The 20750-nt window shown below is 34.9% G+C and overlaps 2 protein-coding genes across 5 annotated transcripts in view; both read left to right on the top strand.

The window, feature by feature from the left end:
* Window positions 1–292: 292 nt before the first annotated feature.
* On the top strand, window positions 293–14112 carry LOC109100032 (zinc metalloproteinase-disintegrin-like crotastatin). Its single transcript, XM_042735091.1, has 23 exons — window positions 293–484; window positions 1157–1239; window positions 1388–1494; window positions 1633–1711; window positions 2549–2625; window positions 2759–2942; window positions 3032–3094; window positions 3367–3438; window positions 3572–3741; window positions 4233–4314; window positions 4441–4583; window positions 4983–5160; window positions 5326–5415; window positions 7628–7823; window positions 8738–8840; window positions 8987–9155; window positions 9239–9319; window positions 9447–9531; window positions 9620–9734; window positions 10113–10254; window positions 11803–11850; window positions 12953–13027; window positions 13211–14112. The coding sequence occupies exons 1-23, from the start codon at window positions 433–435 to the stop codon at window positions 13265–13267; spliced, it is 2451 nt and encodes an 816-aa protein (XP_042591025.1). The 5' UTR covers window positions 293–432; the 3' UTR covers window positions 13268–14112.
* A 3749-nt stretch (window positions 14113–17861) lies between these two features.
* LOC109099862 (exocyst complex component 6-like) overlaps window positions 17862–20750 on the top strand; it is a 45994-nt gene continuing 43105 nt past the window's right edge. For 2 of the 4 annotated variants that reach the window (XM_042735090.1, XM_042735089.1), the window contains exon 1: window positions 17865–18058. In XM_042735090.1, the coding sequence (XP_042591024.1) occupies window positions 17934–18058 (125 nt within the window). In that variant the 5' untranslated portion in view covers window positions 17865–17933. Of the gene's footprint in view, window positions 18059–20750 lie in introns of all 4 variants that reach the window. The other 2 variants (XM_042735088.1, XM_042735087.1) reach the window with 2 other exon arrangements.

Below are 20750 nucleotides of genomic sequence, written 5' to 3'. Positions count from 1 at the left end.
TAAACAAAAATGAAAATTCACCTCAAAGGCCGATAGAAAAACCATTTAAAAACGCTTGTGATTAAATCACGGATGTGATTTGTTCCCCAAAACCAGCGCTGAGAAAAGTAATATCAACCACGTGACAACGTTGTCGAGCGAGGATCTATTTGAGCAGCGGTATGGACAACAAGTTACACCTACATAATAACACTGAGAAACTGTTTATTGAAATAGAATTTAAAAATAAACAGTTAAATTTGTTAGATTACGAGAATAATAATTTTGATCCTTCGTGACGTCTCATAGCTCCGCCCCTTTCAAAACTTTTCTAATAATTCTGTTTCGTTTGTCCTGATAAGTTAAAAATACAACCCATTTGGGCGGACCTCAAGTTTGGCAAAATCTTTTGGCATGTAGTTCGCCAGACATGAACCCTAACGCACAGTAATCATGCCGTGCTCTGCCTTCACAACTCATGTACTTTGTTGTCTTTGTCTTTGGGGTATGTATGATATTCATGTAGAAATATGTATTATTCCTTAATGCATGTAATTATAAAGAATATTTGCTCTGAAAGATTTAACCGGTCGCTTTTGTCTAGTTTGTGAATTTATTTATATTTATTTACATTCCTGCGAATGGGATACTCATGAAATAGTAGGCTATACAGTGTGATGGAGGAACTTTTCTGTTCTTTAGATTAATTTGATAGAAAAAAATGCATTTTTAATATTTGTAACTTTTTATTGTGTCCTTTCAGTTACATTTACTTATTGTTTTTCCTCATTTTAAATGTTGGGAAATGTTTAATATACAAGAATTTTCGTACTTTGGCTGTGTCCCAAGTAGGTTAATTAACTGAAGTATTTAAAAAGTAAATCAGGGAAAGTCTCATTTTGATATTTTTGTGCTGCAGAGATTTTAAAGGTCAGATTTTAAGATTTTTACAACATTTGAGATTTGAGAGTAGAGTAGTTGTTACCAAATCAGTTAGTAGTATAGTATACAGTTACATACAGACACTGTTTAAAGGTAGCCTAATTTGTGGCCAGTAAAGTTTATCCTTAATTAGGACTATGAAACCTATTTAACTTTATAGAATGCTGTTAATGTTTGTGGGTGGTATTGATAGTGCATTTATGAAATATCTAAATATCTTTTGATTCTTTATCAGGATGTGTGGCAGAGAGTATTCATACATTACCTCATGTGGAGCGGTTTGATGTGGTGAGACCTAAAAGACAGAGCGTCAGAAAGGTACCGCCATTTACAACCTGGATCTTACTGTTACAGCAGCAAGATATGCCTGAATTAAACTTTTTTTTATATATTTGTAGTTTTAGGGTTAAAAGCAACCATAGGGTTGTGCTGTTTACGTGTGGATTAACACATCAGTCCTCTGCAGGTACAGTCTGATAAAAGTCCACAAAGCCATGAGACGCATCCTGATAGACTCACATATAAACTATTCTTTGGAGGGAAAAATCATGTGATTCATTTGGAAAAGAACAGGTGAGTGTTGTGTTTGGGTGTATTATATTTCAAAGTCTTATCTTGGAGCTTTCTGTACATTTCATTTTGATGTTTAATAGTCTGAAATACACCATTGTACTCTAAGGTTGCCCTAAATAAATATTTACTGTAATTTAGGCAACTCATTGGACATAATTACACTGAAATATACTATCAAGATGATGGACTGATTGTGAGCAGTAATCCAAATTTAAAGGTAATTTAAATTTTACTGTAATTTATCAATAACTACGATTTAGAACAGCGTACTTGCATATGTCCCATACTATTCCTGCAGGATAGGGCATATCGCATATTGTGTAGTTTTTGCTAGTATTCAGAACATTTAACTCATGTCAGACTGACTGAAGTTCCCTTATATAAGCTGGATATAATATGATCAGTTAAAGGGATACTCCACCTCAAAATGAAAATTTTGTCATTAATCACTTACCCCCATGTTGTTCCAAACACGTAAAAGCTCCGTTCATCTTCGGAACACAATTTAAGATATTTTGGATGAAAACTGGGAGGCCTGTGACTGTCCCATAGACTGTAAATAACAGTGTCAAGGTCCATAAAAGGTATGAAAGTCATCGTCAGAATACTCCATCAGCATCAGACGCGCAATCTGGGTTATATGAAGCGACAGGAACACTGGCGCGGATGATACAGAAGAGCACAGAGGAGACTGTTGACAAAGGAATTGTTGAATAAAGTCGTTATTTTTGTTTTCTTCGCTTAAAAAAAGTGTGCCCATCGCTTCATATAACCCAGATTGCACGTCTGATGGCAGATGGAGTATTCTGACGATGACTTTCATACTTTTATGGACCTTAACACTGTTATTTACTTAAAGGCACTCTATGGGACAGTCACAGGCCTCCCGGTTTTCATCCAAAATTTTTTAATTTTAAATTGTTTTGGGGAGGTGAGCTTTTATTTTTTTGGTTTGGAATGGGGTTGGGTTATTTGTTTTATGATTTTATTTTTGTTTTGGGTTGGTTTTTTAATCAAAGTGTAATTAAATTTTTAAATTTCGTGTCATTTGTAGGACAATTGCTTCTATCATGGCCATATTCAGGATTTGGAAGATTCCTCAGTCAGTGTGGGCATCTGTTCTGGAATCAGGTTTGAAACAATGGCATGGTCCTTTTACATTACAAGATGCTTTTCATTCATTTTCTAATGGAAATGCACAAGTATTAGATTCCATATTTGTAGGAAGGATATTGAGAAGCAGCATTATGTTATCTGTCCATAGAGGTTTTGTTCGAGTGAAAAAGCAAGTATACCTGATTGAGCCCCTGACCAACCACAGTGATGGAGACCATGCACTTTATAAGCATGAACATCTGAGGTGGAAGAGAAGCTCATGTGGCGAACCAAGCACTACCATTTATGACCATGAACAACCAGTGGCTGTCCCCTTAAAGTCCACCAGATGGGTAATAACATTTCCATCGTGATTCTAGCAACTGTTCTGCATATGAAAGAAATTATGCAAAGATTTAAAATCATTGATATATTCTCTTAGAAAACAAAGCGATTTCACACTCCAAGATATGTGGAATTGTTTCTTGTGGTGGATAACACTGAGGTACGAACTTAAGCTTTCACAAACTTGTAGTTATTAGCAGACAACTGTTATTGTTTTTCACTGACTGATGGTTATGCAAATATCTGATGGAACATAATACAATAAGAAAATTAGATTAAAAAAAAAAATGCTAAAGCATTCAATACAGTCTATTTTCTTATATAATATTTTTGACCTTTCTCTTCCTAGTCAGGCAAATACTACTGATCAATACTAAAGCTAAAATGAAAAATTTCTAAAAAAAACAAGATTGCTATGTTTTTCTCTCACAGTACAGAAACTTTGGGTCTAACATGGACATGATCAGAGCCAGGATGCTGGAAGTTGCAAATCATGTTGACAAGGTATATTCATATCATCATATATCTTAATAGAGTTAACCTTACAAATATATTATTTCCTTGTGTGATATGTGAAAATCAGTTAATAAATGTCATAAGGAAATGCAAGAAAGTGAACACTTTATTTTTTGCTCAGTTGTATCGACCCCATAATATCCGGGTTATGCTGGTGGGTCTTGAGGTGTGGACAGAACGCGACCAAATTGTGGTCAGTGTGAGTCCTGATGACACTCTCAGTCGGTTTATTGAGTGGAGAAAGAGCAATCTGCTTAAAAGAGTCAAACATGACAACGCTCAGTTTGTGACGTGAGTATGACCTAGTAACACATTTATTCTGCTGAATGTCTAAGACCATCAATACACTATAGCAGAAATTAGTCCACTTCAATATACCTTACTACACTTTACTTATTTGTTGTCATTAGTTAACTTCATTATGAATTAGCGATGAACAACACTGCTAAAGTATTTATTAAAAATATTTAATAGTAATTTCAACATTTTCTTGTACATTTTTTTATAATCAAGTTGTATCTGTTAACATTAGTAAACTACCCTGAACAGACAATGAACAATATATTTTTAGCAACTAACATTAGCTAAGAATAATATATTTTGTAAAAAAAAAAAAAAAAAAAAAAGATTTCTCATTATTATTTAATGTTAGCTTATGCATTAACTGATGTCAACAAATGCAAGCATATTGTAAAGTGTTAAAAATCTACCTTTATTTTACATTAATACACCAATAATGGATCTTTTATTGTTCTGTTTTATTTATTGATTTTACTTTCCAGTGGAATTGATTTTTTGAATGACACAGTTGGGCTGGCAAACAAATTTGCAATGTGTGCTGAAAGCTCAGCGGGAGTCAATCAGGTATTTATGATCTGCGTTAGTGATGATTTTCTGGTAGCAAATTATCTCCTATATTTGAACAATGAAGATTCTTTCTTGAAAGGCATAGTATAATTGCATAAATGGTTATATGTTGCTATTTTTTAGGATCATAATGAGAACTCACTAGGCCTGGCATCCACAATCGCTCACGAGATGGGTCATAACATGGGAATGTCCCATGATGAAAATCACTGCACCTGTGACTCATCAAATTTCAATTCCATCTGTATCATGACAGAACGTGTAGGGTAAGCAGTATTTGTGAAACGTTACACTGTGTTTTAAATTTTTGCTTTGGTCAGATGTCAGAAGTGTCTTAGATTATATTATGTTCAAGTGCATTTTAAAAAAAAAAATACTTTTAAGGTTTAAAGTACACTACAAGTGCACATTCAATGAAATTATATCACATAGGACAGTATTAACATGACAGTATTAGCATGAAAAATTTGTCCAGTCTTACTTTACTCTGTTTTTGTCTCTGTATATGGTATTTCTTGTTTGTTTTCTATTGTCTTTTTTCGTAAATGTATTGTGTGGTGTCCTTGAGAAAGGCACCTATAAATAAAATGTTTTATTATTAGTAGTAGTAGCAGTTTATAGTGTGCACTGTCAGAAAATGTCATGCTCTGACCTTGTCTATCTAGCACGCTGTTCCCGGAGCTGTTTAGTGACTGTAGTCTGGAACAGCTGAATGGGTTTCTTGACAACGCCAACCCCAGCTGCCTGCTGGACACCCCCAGCTCATCCAGACTCTACAGTGGGTCTGTCTGTGGTAATGCTTTTCTGGACCCTGGAGAGGAGTGTGACTGTGGAACAGTGGAGGTATTGCACACATATCCTGTGTCGGTAGTGACTCAGTTTAGCCCAGCTGATCTAGCTCAAATTATCCTTTTTATGACATCATTAATGCAGTAATGTCTAAGTAATGTCATCTTTGACTCATATCTGATGTCTCATTGATGACTGTGGTTTAATGTTTTGTGTAAGGAATGTGAAAATCCATGCTGTGATCCCATGACCTGCAGGCTCTCTGAAGGCTCACAGTGTGCTCATGGAGACTGCTGTGAGAATTGCCAGGTAAGTGACTCTCATGAAAACCCTTCATGGCCTTCTTTATTTTTTTTTTAAGAAATTTGCACTATGAACATACATTTTAGAAATAGATCAATATTAAAGGAATTGTTCACCCAAAAATTTTAATTCTCTCAATTCAACCTCCTTCAAAGAAGAGGTTTAGCAGAATGTTCATGTTGCTCTTTTCCATATAACAGAAGTGGATGGTAATTTGTAAGGTCAAGCTGCTGAAAGGCAAAAACACTAAAAGCACTATAAAAAGAGACTCATATAGACAGGCTGAATATAAGTTGTAATTCACTAAAAACTTTAGTGTAAGTAAAAGTGGGGGAATAATTAATTATCTTAATTACTTAGTACCTAAAGTCAACATGAAATAGCATTTGCAAGTGATTTTACTTTCCTAATTTGAAGTAGTTCTATTGTGAACCAGAATATTTAATGAGTAATATGTAATGATGGGATAGTCTTCTATCCCAGTTTATTGTCCAGATACAACTAAGTGTAACCAATGAAAGTGTTAAAGAAAACCATTAAAAACAGTCATTGTTATTGCACAATTACTGTTTCTCTGCTCAATTTCAAATTGCTGGAAAACCATGTTTCTTAAAGGCTACATCTGAGTATCACTGGGATTCAAACTAAGGATTTCCTGCTTGTTAGGCGGCCACCCTATCTAAGTTAATTACACAACACCGACATCTAATTTTCCCTCATGGAAAGTGACACGACATGTACATGACAAGTGCACACACACAGCAGTGAGTAGTGAACACACACACACACACGGAGTAGTGGGCAGCCAGTTTTGCTGCTGAGGGTTCAGTGTCTTGCTCAATGGTCTCACCTCAGTTGTGGTATTATTGAAGGTGGAAGAGAGCACTAGTCATTCACTCCCCCCACCTACAATACCTGCTGGTACCTAGACTCAAACCTGCAACCTTAGGGTTACTAGTCCAACTTTCTAACCATTAGGCCATGACAGAATCACTGAAAAGGTAGTAGTTTTAAAATGTCAGACAAGTTTCTTTTACAGGTATTTTTGTGGTGGTGGGAGTTTTCATGACTTTGGTGGGACTCAAACCCACAACATTTGATCTGCCTCATTTTACAGTCTAGAAATCTGCTACCCATTGCACCACAGAACCTACTTTTCTTCCTGACTTTCGTATGTCCAGCATTGTGGCAAAAAAGAGTCTTTCTTGAGTCTCAGCAGAATAAAAGCCAGATTCAGAATGTTGAAGCACTATTATTTCCTAGAGTGGGAGCGCAAAGTCTGATTGGGATTGGAACCAAAGATGTGTAAACCAGACTGGGCTGCTGCCTTTCACTTGTCATGTAGTGTGGGCAGCATAAAAGAGTTTTCAAATGTCACGCAAGCTTCTGTTTCAGGCGTTTTTTGTTTTTAGGGTGGGAGGAGGGTGATGCAAAATGCACTCACGAAATTGCCAGAAGTCACGACTCTGATGGAACTGGTGCACCTCCTTTCCTAGAGTGAGGTACCACTGGGATTTGAACCCAGGATCTGAAAATTAGACTGGACTGCTACTGTTGACCCTCGTGTTTTGGTGGTTGTTGGTCCATCTCATGGAGGAGCATGATAGACATCATAAGTCCCACTGGGATTTGAACCTAGAATCTTATGTTTACAAAACACACACTTGAACCAACTGAGCCATGGCCATGGTAGCCTAAACTTAGCCAAAGCTTCAGACTGACGGCAGAAGATCTGGGAACCTTGGCCCATTTGAATGGCCAAGGACCGATCAAGAGGCTATATGACTGACAAGTAAAGCAACCAGTAATGCTTTGTTTTGTGCTGCATCATGTTTATGGGTGTGGAAATGTCCCCACATAAACAGACTAATGTGTAAAACTCTTGGAAATATGTATTTTAAGTTTATGCCGCAAACATTTCACATACTTTTTAAAATCTAGCATTTAGTTGATCCAGATAAACACTGATTGTCACAGTTGGAAACACAATGGCTTTGTTCTTCAATGAGGGGGTTTGGCACCGTGGCATCTTTGTTTTCAGGTAGAACATTAAAACAAGTTGCCGAAAGTTACAACACTGGAGGGACCTGAACCAGCAATCTTTGCATGGTCTCATTTTGAAGTCATTACTGTGTAGTGTTAGAAGTAACGCTAGATAAGTTTGTGGTTGACACTTTTTTGTTATTTACAGCTTCTATTTTCTCTCTTGCCATGCTAGATAAAAGATGCTGAAAGCTTGTGTCGAGCACCCGAAAATGAGTGTGACATTCCAGAGTACTGCACAGGACTCTCAGAGCACTGCCCAGAGAATGATTTTAAGATGAACGGCATACCTTGCAGCTCTGGCCAGGGTTACTGCTTTAATGGTCAATGCCCCACTCACCTCCAGCACTGCCAAAGACTTTGGGGAACAGGTACGCATGAGTTTATTACCCAAAAGTCCAAAACTTCCCCAAGATCTACAAACATTTTACAAGAGAGAGTAAGTACTTGGTTCAGAAGCACAGTCCGGGTTCATATCTGGGTTGTAGGGTAAGAAGTGCATTAAAATACTATGCACTGCACCACTGCGTCTAAGCTCCATGGCAAAAAAATAAATGCTTTTTAGTTGAGTTATGAACCTTATGAATAGGTACTAAATCTCCAAAAAAGACTCAAAAAGACTCCAAACTTCTGAATTATTGTTCATCGATCATGCTCACTAAATCGTTTAGAGTGCTTATAGACTTGATCACAGAACCAGTGATATTGTCAGAACAAACACCATTGGCGTGCCCAACCGAAATGGTTAATTTAACATTTATTTGCAATTTAATTTAAGTATATAGTTCCGACCAGTTATTCTTTAGGTACTAAAAGAACTGTTAATACAATTAAGCCTCCAAACCGTTAAAGCCCAAAATGAAAAATCATTTGTCATTAACTCATCTTCATGTCGTCTTAAATTGTATGACTTTCTTCTGTGGAACATAAAAAAAGATATTTAGAGAAATGTATCAGTGTTTTTGTGTATACAATGCAAGTAAGTGTTGTCCAAAACTGTTTGGTTGCCAACATTCTTCAAGTTTGGAACAGCTTGATGGTGAGTAGGTGTTGACAGAATTTTCTTTTTTTTTTTGGTTGAAACTGGAATCTGAACCAGTATAATTATATTCCCCATAATTCCCTACAGCCCAAATACTTTACTAAAACACCACTGCTCATTAATTTTCACAAGCTGTATTGACTTTCTCTACCTTGATATTTCAGTGTCCTGCTGTGCATAATGACTCATGTCAACACAGTATTCATATCTGCTTAAATGTTGCGTCTCTGATTATTTCCCTAGGTGCCAAAGTGGCTGCTGATGCATGCTTTTTTCGAAACACATTTGGAAAAAATGATTCTCACTGTGGAAAGACCAAAGGTGGCTACAGAGCCTGTACAAAAGAGTATGCAATTTGTTTCATTTTCTGATTCAAAATAGCTCACAAAAAGACTTTTTCCAGCATCAATATTTGTCATAGCACCTGTTTTTTAAGACTAAAGCTAATACATCAAGCATAGATTACATTTAATTGATTTTTTCGTTATATAGAAACATGTTTTGTGGAAAAATATTTTGCAATGGAGGAAATTACTACCCCGTGACTGGTCAGAAAGCTGTGATAGCTATATTTGGGAGATTTTGCAACTTAGCTGGGGACCAATCTGAAGAGGACGCCCTCAGCATGGTCCCTACTGGCACAAAATGTGGGCCCAATAAGGTAAGCATAGAAGAATGTTATTTAGAGTATGACGGCAGGACTTGTAGGCACAAAAATGAAAACTCTGGTTTATGTTTTAACAGGTTTGCTATGATTATATGTGCCAAGACCTGAATGTTTATGGTAGTAATGATGATTGCTCACTGCAATGCAATGGAAGAGGGGTGAGATCAAATCTCCATTTCACCGAAACCAATAGGAGGATGTCTTATAATTCAAAATATAAAAAGCTTTTGAAAGAATTACAATTGTAAAAAGAAGTAATTTGTAATTTTTGTCTTATTTTTGCAGGTTTGTAATCATAAAAAACAATGCCACTGTAAGCCTGGATGGGCGCCTCCTTATTGTGAAGTCAGATATTCTGAATTGCCATCCGGTAATCTTTTCTGAAAAGCATGTTTAAATGTAGTACCTGTAGTAATGTACCATTCTGACAAATTCTAGTCTTGTTTCTGATTTTTTAGGACAAGCAAAGATAACTGGCATCTCAGTAGCAGTTGCAATCGCTCTACTTGTACTTGCACTATGTGGAGTCTTGCTTTATTGTAAAAGAAGAAAAGCCATCGTCAGCCAAAAGACGTGAGTTGTTTGATTTTGATATGCCTTGTGAAATTTATCATGTCCAGGGTTGTGAATGAACTACAAGTGAACATTTTCCAGCCGGGAATATTTTTATTCGCCATAAAACCATTCTGCATAATTTTTGCAACTTAGAAAAATGGTAAATTATGTTGATAACTATTTTTCAAAAACACTACTTATGCTTTGTGTGTAAACTTTTAATGAAGGAAAATTACTGAGTGTATCTTTTAAAAATGTGCCATGTTGCATAGCAACCACCCTGCTGATTTCTTGTAAATGTCTTGCAAATTTTTTGGTCAGAAGGTGTGGGTAGCTGTGAGTAATGTAATTATAGTAGTCTGTCCGTTCATGTCACTTCTGTCTGCTTATTTACAGAAAAACTCCATCTGCAGGACAATTGAACCTTCTTTTTGATAACAACAGTGCCAAGAAGAACTGCACTGAGATCAGCCAGCCCATATTTATGGGAACCACCGTAACCGCGACCACCATGGGCCCGACCCGTCCTGCTCCACCAGTTAGTAGAACCTTCATTATGATGCAGCCTGTTTATTATCATCTTAAAGCCACAGCTCACCCAAAAATGAAAATTTGATGTTTATCTGCTTACCCCCAGGACATCCAAGATGTAGGTGACTTTGTTTCTTCAGTAGAACACAAATGATGATTTTTAGCTTCAGGCGTTGCAGTCTCTCAGCAGTACAGTGCTTTGGCAATGGTCACAGAATCTATGAGAGAGAAAAAAAACATGCACAGAAAAATCCAAATGAAACCCTGCGGCTTGTGACGATACATTGATGTGTAAAGACACAAAACGATCGGTCTGTGCAAGAAACTGAACAGTATTTATATTGGTTTTTTTTTACCTCTGATTCACACAATGTCCGAACTGTTAGAACTCTTGTGGACGCGCTTCACAGCAGCCTGCATCATCTTCTTCTTCTTGCTTTATGGTGGATAGCAGACTTATAAGTGCATTACCGCCACCTATCTCTCAAATGGCCCATTAACACTTTATCTACAATCTCAATCAGGAGTGTCAATGGTCCACTTGAGAGATGGCGGTAATGCACTTATAAGTCTGCGATCTGCCGTAAAGCAACGAGAAGAAGATGATGCAGGCTGCTGTGAAGCACGTTCACAAGAGTTCTTACAGTTCAGATGTTGCGTGAATCAGAGGTAAAAAAAAACAATATAAATACTATTGAGTTTCTTGCACAGACCAATCGTTTTGTGTCTTTACACATCAATGTATCGTCACGAGCCGCAGGGTCTAATTTGGATTTTTCTGTGCATGTTTTTTTCTCTGTGATAATTGCCATGCATTGTACGGCTGAGAGACTACAACGGCTGAAGCTAAAAATCTTCGTTTGTGGTCTACTGAAGAAACAAAGTCACCTACATCTTGGATGCCCTGGGGTTAAGCAGATAAACATCAAATTTTCATTTTTGGGTGAACTATCCCTTTAAAGTCAAAAACTCTTTTCTCACTGAATGAAATGTAGTTTTTTATCCTATTTGAGACCTGTGAGTGTGAAATAAAATATAAAATACGGTTAGTATCAAATTTATATTGCGTGAACATAGTTTTCTCTTTGTACACATGACTCATACTACAGCTTATTCTGGAATGCCCATCTAGATGAAAAGAGACCTTATTGCCAGCATGTAATGCTTCCTGTCACAGTTTGTACATGTCATTCAGGGCTGGGAAAATCTAAAATGATTCATACAATAATAAAAGACTAGCATGGAAAGACTTTCTGTTTGTTCAAACGTTTTAAGTACTAATTGTTAAAACAAGTTGAATATGGAAATCTAGTTTATCAGTACAGTACTTACACAAACATTACTCTAGTATTGTTCAAAGATTTGAAAGCACACACGTTAAGGCATGCTGTATGCACAACATATCAGCTATAAGAACAGGCCAAAGCTAAGAATAGGGTAAAATACTTGTAGTCCCACCCATAATGTCCTTCCAGGACAGATAATAATTAAATAGTCTTTCCCCATCTCTCTAGAAAAGAATAAAAATACATTTGTACTCTTATTCTGCTTGCAGCCTCCAAAAAAGTCTCCATCACAATTGCAACAGACCATAGTAAAACAGGTAAGATCAACTACTGATAGCAGAAATCCACCTTTTTGTATTTTGTAAAATACTATTTATGATATTTTAAATATTTCAAACAATAATGAAAATTCTGACATTACTCACCCATGTTATTTTAAACCTGTACAACTTTCTGTCTTCTGTTGAACATAATTTTTTTCTGTTGTTTCTGTTGCTCAGCAGTGACCAGGGACTATCAGGCTATATGGCTAAATAATATATTTTCAGATATATTTTTACAAATATTTTCAAATATACAAAAAAATGGCCAAAAATATATTTCTAAAAGAAATTTTCAAATATATTTATATAAACAAATTTGGGTTTGTTTATATATATTCAGTCTAAATATATTTAAAGTTTTAAAAATCTATTTAAAAACAAAATGCATTTTAAGTTTGGAATGTATTTTGAAATATATTTTCTATTTCAAAAAAATATATATTTCCTTAATCCATGCTATATTTATAAATCAATTTTGGCCAGTTTGTGCAATATGGAAATGGATTCTGCCCCAAAACATCCACTATAAAAGTAGTATAAAACATATATAAAAATGAGTACAGTTGTATTAGTGCTAGAGTAAGCTCATTATTAGCATTGCTTGCTAATCAATAGTTATGAACTATAGTTACACTATTTCAATAGTTTCCTAATTGTAAGCTGTGGAAACCAGGGCTGTAATACTTGAGTAATTTTACTTAATTACTTAAATTGTATTGAACAGAATTTGTACTTTACTCAAGTAATATTGAAACTGAAAACTTTTGTCCAATTACATTTCCAAAATAAAGAACATACTACTGTTTAGTCTTTTTATTTAGTCGAAATACAACACAGATGTTTTGCAGGTCCTCTTAGGTCAAGTTCATCCAAACCCATTAGTTGAGTCATCTGTGGCTTCCTGTTCATTAACACTGAATATTATTTTCGCTCATCCCTTAGTTCGTAAAGGCTTGTATTTGTGGTTTGTTACTTGACTAGACCACACCTATTTCAGTAGCATATAGGTATTGGAACAGAGCCGATAACATTTTTAAGTAGATTCATTGTGTTTGTGGACTTGTTAAAACTTTGTAAAATGTCTGTGTAATTATAGGGAATCAAGCCGACTCCACCTCCTGTTCCTCCAGTCAAACCATCTTTAGCAACAGGATCCTGGAGGAGAGATCCAGTTAGTTACTTAAATTTATTCTGACAGAGATTATTTTATCATGCATGCATATAACAGTTTATCTTGAAATGTTTATGTGATGCTTTATATGTGAGCAGCCCAAATGCTTCTGTATCAGTACAGCTGCACTACAAGGAGTCTTACGTTCACTTATTCTTAAACTGTAGACTTTTCCCATTACAGGTCACAGGAGACACAGTCAAGGTTGCGTTGAGACCACCTGCCATTCCAAGAAGATGAGCGGATGTGAAATCATCGTGTGACTCATTGAAACAAATTACAGTCCCTCTGGTTCACTTTTATAGTGTGGGATTGGCTGAAACACAAAGTGCTTTTTAAACAATGCTTTAAATATACACATACACTGTTGTGCTGGGCCTTGAGTAAGAGTTGGTTTTTGTCTGTTAGTGTATGATGTTATATTGTATACGTAAAACATTTGAATGTGTGGCTGGAAAAATAATCAACAGGCCAAAATGCTTTCTACTGTAATTAATTTCATTTAATATTTACATACTATTGTGGTAAAGTGAATGTATTTAATTCTAAATATTTTTTAACGCTTTTTAAATAAAAGTTTTAAAAAAAGCATGTGTAAGGCCTGGCCACGGGGTCTTAGGGCAAAAATGCCACTAAATTGGACAAAAATGCCCCATGCACAAACAAATATTATCTATTACGTCTGTTGCTAACAAAGTGTAAATGAATAGAAAGTGTCTACTGTGCTATTAAATTAAGATTTGCTCATGTTGCACCGTATTTCATTTTAGGAGGTGTTTTATAGTGTTGCGTATTATAACCAATCACGCGATTTTTCAAAGTTGTTAACAACAGTGGTGTAAAACAACACTGGTGATGTCACACCCCTGTATGAAGTCATGAGATTTAGCTTTTGTCTAACACAAGATCTCACTATGAGGAGTGACTCAAATCTTTTTTTTTTCCTTAAATGTTTGATCTGCTTCTACGCAAAGTTTGAAATTTTGAAATTGAAATTCCTATTCATCAGAACCTTAAAAAGACTGTGATTCCACAAAATATGCAGCACAGTTTTCATTATTTCTAATAAATGTTTCTTGAGCAAATCAGCATTCTAGAATGATTTCTGAAGGATCACGTGACACTGAAGACTGGAGTAATGGCTGCTGAAAGTTCGGCTTTGCATCACAGGAATAAATTACATTTAAAATATACTCAAATAGAAAACAGTTATTTTAATTGTAACATTTTGCAATATTACTGTTTTTGTAAAGATAGTTAAAAAAGGAATGGTCGCAAACGGAGTGAAAACAAGACAAAACAGAGGTTAAATGTGCTGCTTCTAAAGACATTTTCGTTTTTGTAAAAAAGAAAAAAGTGATCTTGTTTCCTGTTGTTTTGAAGCAGAGAGGAAACTGTTAAGACATCAGTTTGCAAACAGAACAGTATTTTGTAATCTGTGTAATTTTTAAGATGATTCCTCTTACATGTAATCAGTTATGACATAAATATTTTTTCTTTCTCTGTTGAGTTCTTCTTTTGTTCACTTCTCAATTTTCATGAGCAGTATCCAAGTGCAAATACAGGTGCATCTCAATAAATTAGAATGTCGTGGAAAAGTTCATTTATTTCTGTAATTCAACTCAAATTGTGAAACTTGTGTATTAAATAAAATGCACAGCACAGAAAATAGTAGTTTAAGTCTTTGGTTCTTTTAATTGTGATGATTTTGGCTCACATTTAACAAAAACCCACCAATTCACTATCTCAACAAATTAGAATACTTCATAAGACCAATATAAAAAAAAAAAAAAAAACCTTTTTAGTGAATTGTTGGCCTTCTGGAAAGTATGTTCTTTTACTGTACATGTACAGTACATGTTAAATGTGGGCCAAAATCATCACAATTAAAAGAACCAAAGACTTAAACTACTTCAGTCTGTGTGCATTGAATTTATTTAATACATGAGCTTCACAATTTGAGTTGAATTACAGAAATAAATGAACTTTTCCACAAAATTCTAATTTATTGAGATGCACCTGTATTTAAGACATGCTGTAATAGTTTATTCTTACAAATGACTTTAAAACAATTATTAATGTATAAAGGAACTTATCATAAACGTGTGTAAAGCATTTTTTCATTCAGTGAGTCTTTTATAGTGAATCAGGTACCATATAATTCAGATCCCAGTCCAGTAGTGTGATAAATCTTGAGGCACAATTGGGAAATATTTAACAGGACAGCACTTAAGCCTGTTTAGTTGGATTCAAAGTACTAGAGATCACAAGGTCTGTCCCTTTTCCTGAGCTGCAGTTTTTTGCTGACTGTAGTATGTGCATGTCCTGCTGGAAGCACGATTCTCCCATGCAGTCTAACACAGTCTAACAGACATGTACAGCAGCAGCAGTCTCAAGATTCCCACAAGTCCCCAAGAAGAGGACAAAGGAGAAGGAAAGGTGTACGGCAATGTTTTTGCAGAACTGGAGTCAGTAGACCTGCCCCTAGGAACAACGTTAAGGTAAAGTGACTGTTATGTGTTATGATATAATAGTGATTTTAAAGGATGCTTTAACCTTATGTGTTCTTGCACCACAGTTATATGCAATAAAGCATGACTTCGGCTTGTTATGCAAATAGCAAAAATGATTAAAGAAGAATACAATTCATTAATAATAAAATAAAGAAAATATAATAATATTAAATAAAATTATATACAATTATATTATTAAATAAAATAGTATGATTGTGACGAAAAACATTAGAAAAATAAAACAAAATAAATATTTAAAATGTTTTGTAATTTATTATTTAAATTTTTACAAACTGTATATACTATATAAGTAATTACAAAAATATTTGAACACATTACAAAAATAAAACAATAAATATCTGTATTTAAAAAGATTTTAAACATTTTCTAATTTATTATTTTGATTTTCACAAACTGTGAATATACTTGATAAGTAATTACAAAAAAATGTATGAGTAATAAAAATGATTCAATATGTTAACTGGTAGTGTATATACACAAGAATATGATATTGTATATACATATAAAGTCAAAGTGAAAGTCATGACATTTGCAAAGTATGGTAACCCACACTCGGAATTGGTGCTCTCCATTTAACCCATCCAAGTGCACACACACAGCAGTGAGAAGTGAACACACCGTGAACACACACCCGGAGCAGTGGGCAGCTATATATCCAACACCCAGGGAGCAACTGGGGGTTTGGTGCCTTGCTCAAGGGCACTTCAGCCATGGGTATTGAGGGTGGAAGAGGGCGCTGTTCATTCACTCCCTCCCACCTACAACTCCTGCCAGCACTGAGACTCAAACCTGCGACCTTCTGGTTACAAGTCCAATTCTCTAACCATTAGACCACAGCTGACCCCACATGAATATAAATATGTACATATTTAATAGCCCATATTTTATTTAAAGATATGTCATAATAGCAACACTATAAATTCAAATTGAATGTTTTCATTCAATTAACCTAGCCTATAATATATGTTATGTGTAATAAAATGGAATGACACAGGGAAAAATATTGAACTACGGAAATGTATTTAATACTTCGTACAGAAGCCTTTGTTAGTAATTTGTGTATATATATATATATATATATATATAGTACAGGTCAAAAGTTTGGAAACATTACTATTTTTAATGTTTTTGAAAGAAGTCTCTTCTGCTCATCAAGCCTGCATTTATTTGATCAAAAATACAGAAAAAAACAGTAAATATTGTGAAATATTATTACAACTTAAAATAATAGTTTTCTATTTGAATATACTTTTAAAAAAATAATTTATTCCTGTGATGCAAAGCTGAATTTTCAGCATCATTACTCCAGCCTTCAGTGTCACATGTAACATCCAGTCTATTACATGATCATTTAGAAATCATTCTAATATTCTGATTTATTATGAGTGTTGGAAACAGTTCTGCTGTCTAATATATTTGATGAATAAAAGGTTGAAAAGAACTGCATTTATTAAAAAAAAAAAAAAAATCTAATAATATATATTCTAATAATATATTTTCTTTACTATCACTTTTTATCAATTTAACACATCCTTGCTGAATAAAAGTATTGATTTTATTTAAAAAAAGAAAGAAAAAAAATTACTGACCACAAATTATTGTATAGTAGTGTATATTGTTATTACAAAATATTTATATTTTAAAAACATAGCTTCTTTTTTTTTTTTTTTTTTTTTTTTTTTTACTTTTTATTCATCAAAGTATCCTAAAAAAAGTATCACATGTTCTGAAAAAATATTAAGCAGCAGAAGTTTCCAACTTTGATAATGAATCATCATATTAGAATGATTTCTAAAGGATCATGTGATGATCCTAAAAATTCAGCTTTGCATCACAGAAATAAATGATAATTTAAAGTATAATGCATTTAAAAACAATTATTTTAAATTGTAATAATATTTCACAATATGAATTTTTTTTCTGTATTTTTGATCAAATAAATGCAGGCTTGATGAGAGGAAGAAACTTCTTTCAAAAACATTAAAAATAGTAATGTTTCCAAACTTTTGACCTGTACCGTATATGTATATATATATATATATATATATATATATATATATATATATATATATAGCATAAACTTTACATAAAATTACGTGAGCTTTCGACTGACTAAATTTTACAACTGTTAATATTCATGTTATAATACAAAATAGCCATTCATCAAATGTGTGAGAGAGAAAAGACCCTTGCGTACTTTCCTATGATATTCGACTTATATTATTAGCTCTACACAGTCCGTAGCTCAATGACATAATCTCAAAACAGTGACCTCTATCAAGTCTGGCCTGCAAACCCCGCGAGCTGCCGGTTGCTGCCGCGCCACCTATCGGTGGACCGGAGTTACTGCATCTCTGTCGGCGTTGTCACAAATGAACACTGTGACGATTAGAGCCAACATGGCGGAGAGCGAGAGCTTGGAGACTGTCACCGAACATGAGCGAATATTACAAGAGATCGAGAGCACGGACACCGCGTGCGTGGGGCCGACGCTACGGTGAGAGATGAGCATCATCTGCTCTTATTTACCCTTCAGATGGCAATGTGAGGTTTCTCCTGTCTGATGGACGGAAAGCAGGCCTTTGTTTGCTAAAGATGCCGCTCAGCAGGACTTCATGTCATTGGCAATGCTGATGAATCTATGAAATAAAGTGCTGATCGTGTCGATGTGAATGCGTGGTTTTCCAAATGAATATTATGAATGATCGCTGTACTGACACTGTACACTGATTTCAAACACACAGTCAATAACACAGATCGCTGTTTTCCTGTCATTCATCGTGTACGGCTGGGGGATGTTATGTGTGAATTATGTGTAATAATTTGCTGAGCGTCTTAATAAAATAAGATGTAAACACCTGAGGTCACTGGGCCATCGCTGCATTATGAATATAATGGAGCTGTCGACAGATGGAAAGCTTCGAGCAAAATAGCTTTAGTTTTGCCAAATGGACGTCTCTGTCAGGTTAGACTCTTCTGTATACAGTCCATTTCCTTTTCCAGACGGCTGCGGAAGAATGAAAACTGACCAAATATGAGTGGGTGTGGCGTTAATAAACGAGTCTGGGTTGAGTTGGACATTAATATTCCTCCCTGAGCTCAGGTTTATCTCCTCATGTGATCTGAGTTTGAATTATTTCAGAAGAAGCCACGACGGCGCTCACAATTTGATGATTTCAGCACAGTTGCATTTCATCGTGTATTTCATATTTCTTTAGAAACCATGATTTTATGATGATGCTTGTTATTCCAGTAAAGATTTGCTGTCTTTGGCTTTATGATTTCTGATCAAATCATAATTTCGGTAGAGCTTAACTATTGTCCCATAATAAAGTCTCTGGCTTTATAGTTTCTGATAAAACTTATGATTTTGGTAGCGCTCAGCTGCGTCCCACCAGGAGATCTTTTGCTGTATGATAATAAGTCTTACATTCCATCTCATGACATCTTTCAGCTTCATCTGATAATATTATGATTTTTGTAGCACTCAGTTGTGTCCCATGAGATCTTTGGCTTCATGATTTCAGATAAAATCATGATTTCTGTAGCACTCAGCCAAGTCCTGTGATGAGATCTTTGGCTTTATGATTTCTGTTCAGATGATCAAACCAGGAAATATTTGGCTATATGATTCAGTAGCACTATACTACATACCATCTCATGACATCTTTATGATTTCAGATAAAATTATAATTTTTGTAGCACTCTGTATCCCATAATGAGCTTTTGGCTAAATCATGATTTCTTTAATGCTCAGCGACATCCCGTGATGAGATCTTTGGCTTTGATTTCTGGTCAAATCATGAATCCGGTAGTGTTCAGTTGAGTCCCTTCATGACAACTTTGACCTAATGATTTCTGAGAAAACCATGATTTCATTAGGTCTGAGCTGTTTCCCATAGTGAGATCTTTATTTTTTGATAAAATCATAATCATGTTTCTTATGAAATGATTTCAGAAGCACTCAACTGTGTCATGAGAGCTTTGTCTTTATGGTTTCCAAAAAAAATATTTGGATTTATTGTTTTTTTTGGTTCATGATTTAAAAGTTTTATGATGATTTCATTATTTCTAATGAGGTGTTTTGTTTCAAGTTTTCTGTTATGTTTTTTGTTTAAAAAAAATCATGATTTCAGTAACACTCATTGTGCTTAATGACTTCTGATAAGTAGTTCCCAGCTACATCTGGTCATGACATCTTTGGCTTTATTTTTATTGTATTAGAATTTGTGATTCTGTGAATCATGTCTAAGTAGCGCTCAGCTGCATTTCATTGTAAGCTTTTTGACTTAATTTCACTAGAAATCATGATTTCAGCAGAACTCAACTGACCTTTTGCACTATAAGCTGATTCCTCGTCTAAATCTCAATATAGATGTAAATATTGGAACAAAACTGTTAACTGTCAAAACACTACTAGCCCTAGTCTATAATCTAAGCCTCTAGAATAAATTGAATTGTTGACAAAAAAAAGTTGTTGACATTCCAGTGCATGCAACATGTCCTGCAGCCACACGTTCTGTCATGATGATCGTTACAGATACTGTATGACAGCTGTATTTTCTCATTCCACAGATTTCAGATATGATACTTAGTCCAGGTAACATATGGTGTACACACAGCAGGCTGAGCTGCTTCTTACAGTTGTACCTTGTAAGTTCAAAGGTTTGCAGGGAAAGTGTTTCATCATGCGGTCAGCTTTTTCATTTAGGTTGCACTTATGTGTGTTAATTGGTCAGTATTAATAAATTAATGGACTTGGAATGGATGCAACCTTTGGTGATTTTCCCAGGACACTTTTGATTCAACTGACTGAATCAGAATCATATTAGATTGAAAATAATCCTTCATTATTTTAAATTTCATGACAGTTCACTACAATCAGCTTTCTCTATATTTTGCTGTTACTTTAGCTTTGTTACTTATGAGTTATCTTCAAAGACCTGTAAAAATTTTACTTGCATTTACATGGCCCCATGCACTGTTCTCTGACAAAAACCCAAGTGTAAACCATTTTCTCTTAAAGAAGGTATTTTGATAAACGTGGTGACCAAACATTTGACGGCACCCACTGACTTCCATAGTAATGAATGCGTTTTTCAAATCTCGTTAATTCCTTAAACAGCATTAAGAAAACACTTCACATTTACACGATGAATGCTTTTGATTTCTGCAAAACTCCTGAAATG

Source organism: Cyprinus carpio, chromosome B12, assembly GCF_018340385.1.
Source record: "Cyprinus carpio isolate SPL01 chromosome B12, ASM1834038v1, whole genome shotgun sequence".
Lineage (NCBI taxonomy): Eukaryota > Metazoa > Chordata > Actinopteri > Cypriniformes > Cyprinidae > Cyprinus > Cyprinus carpio.
This window is presented reverse-complemented; position numbering and strand designations above follow the sequence as displayed.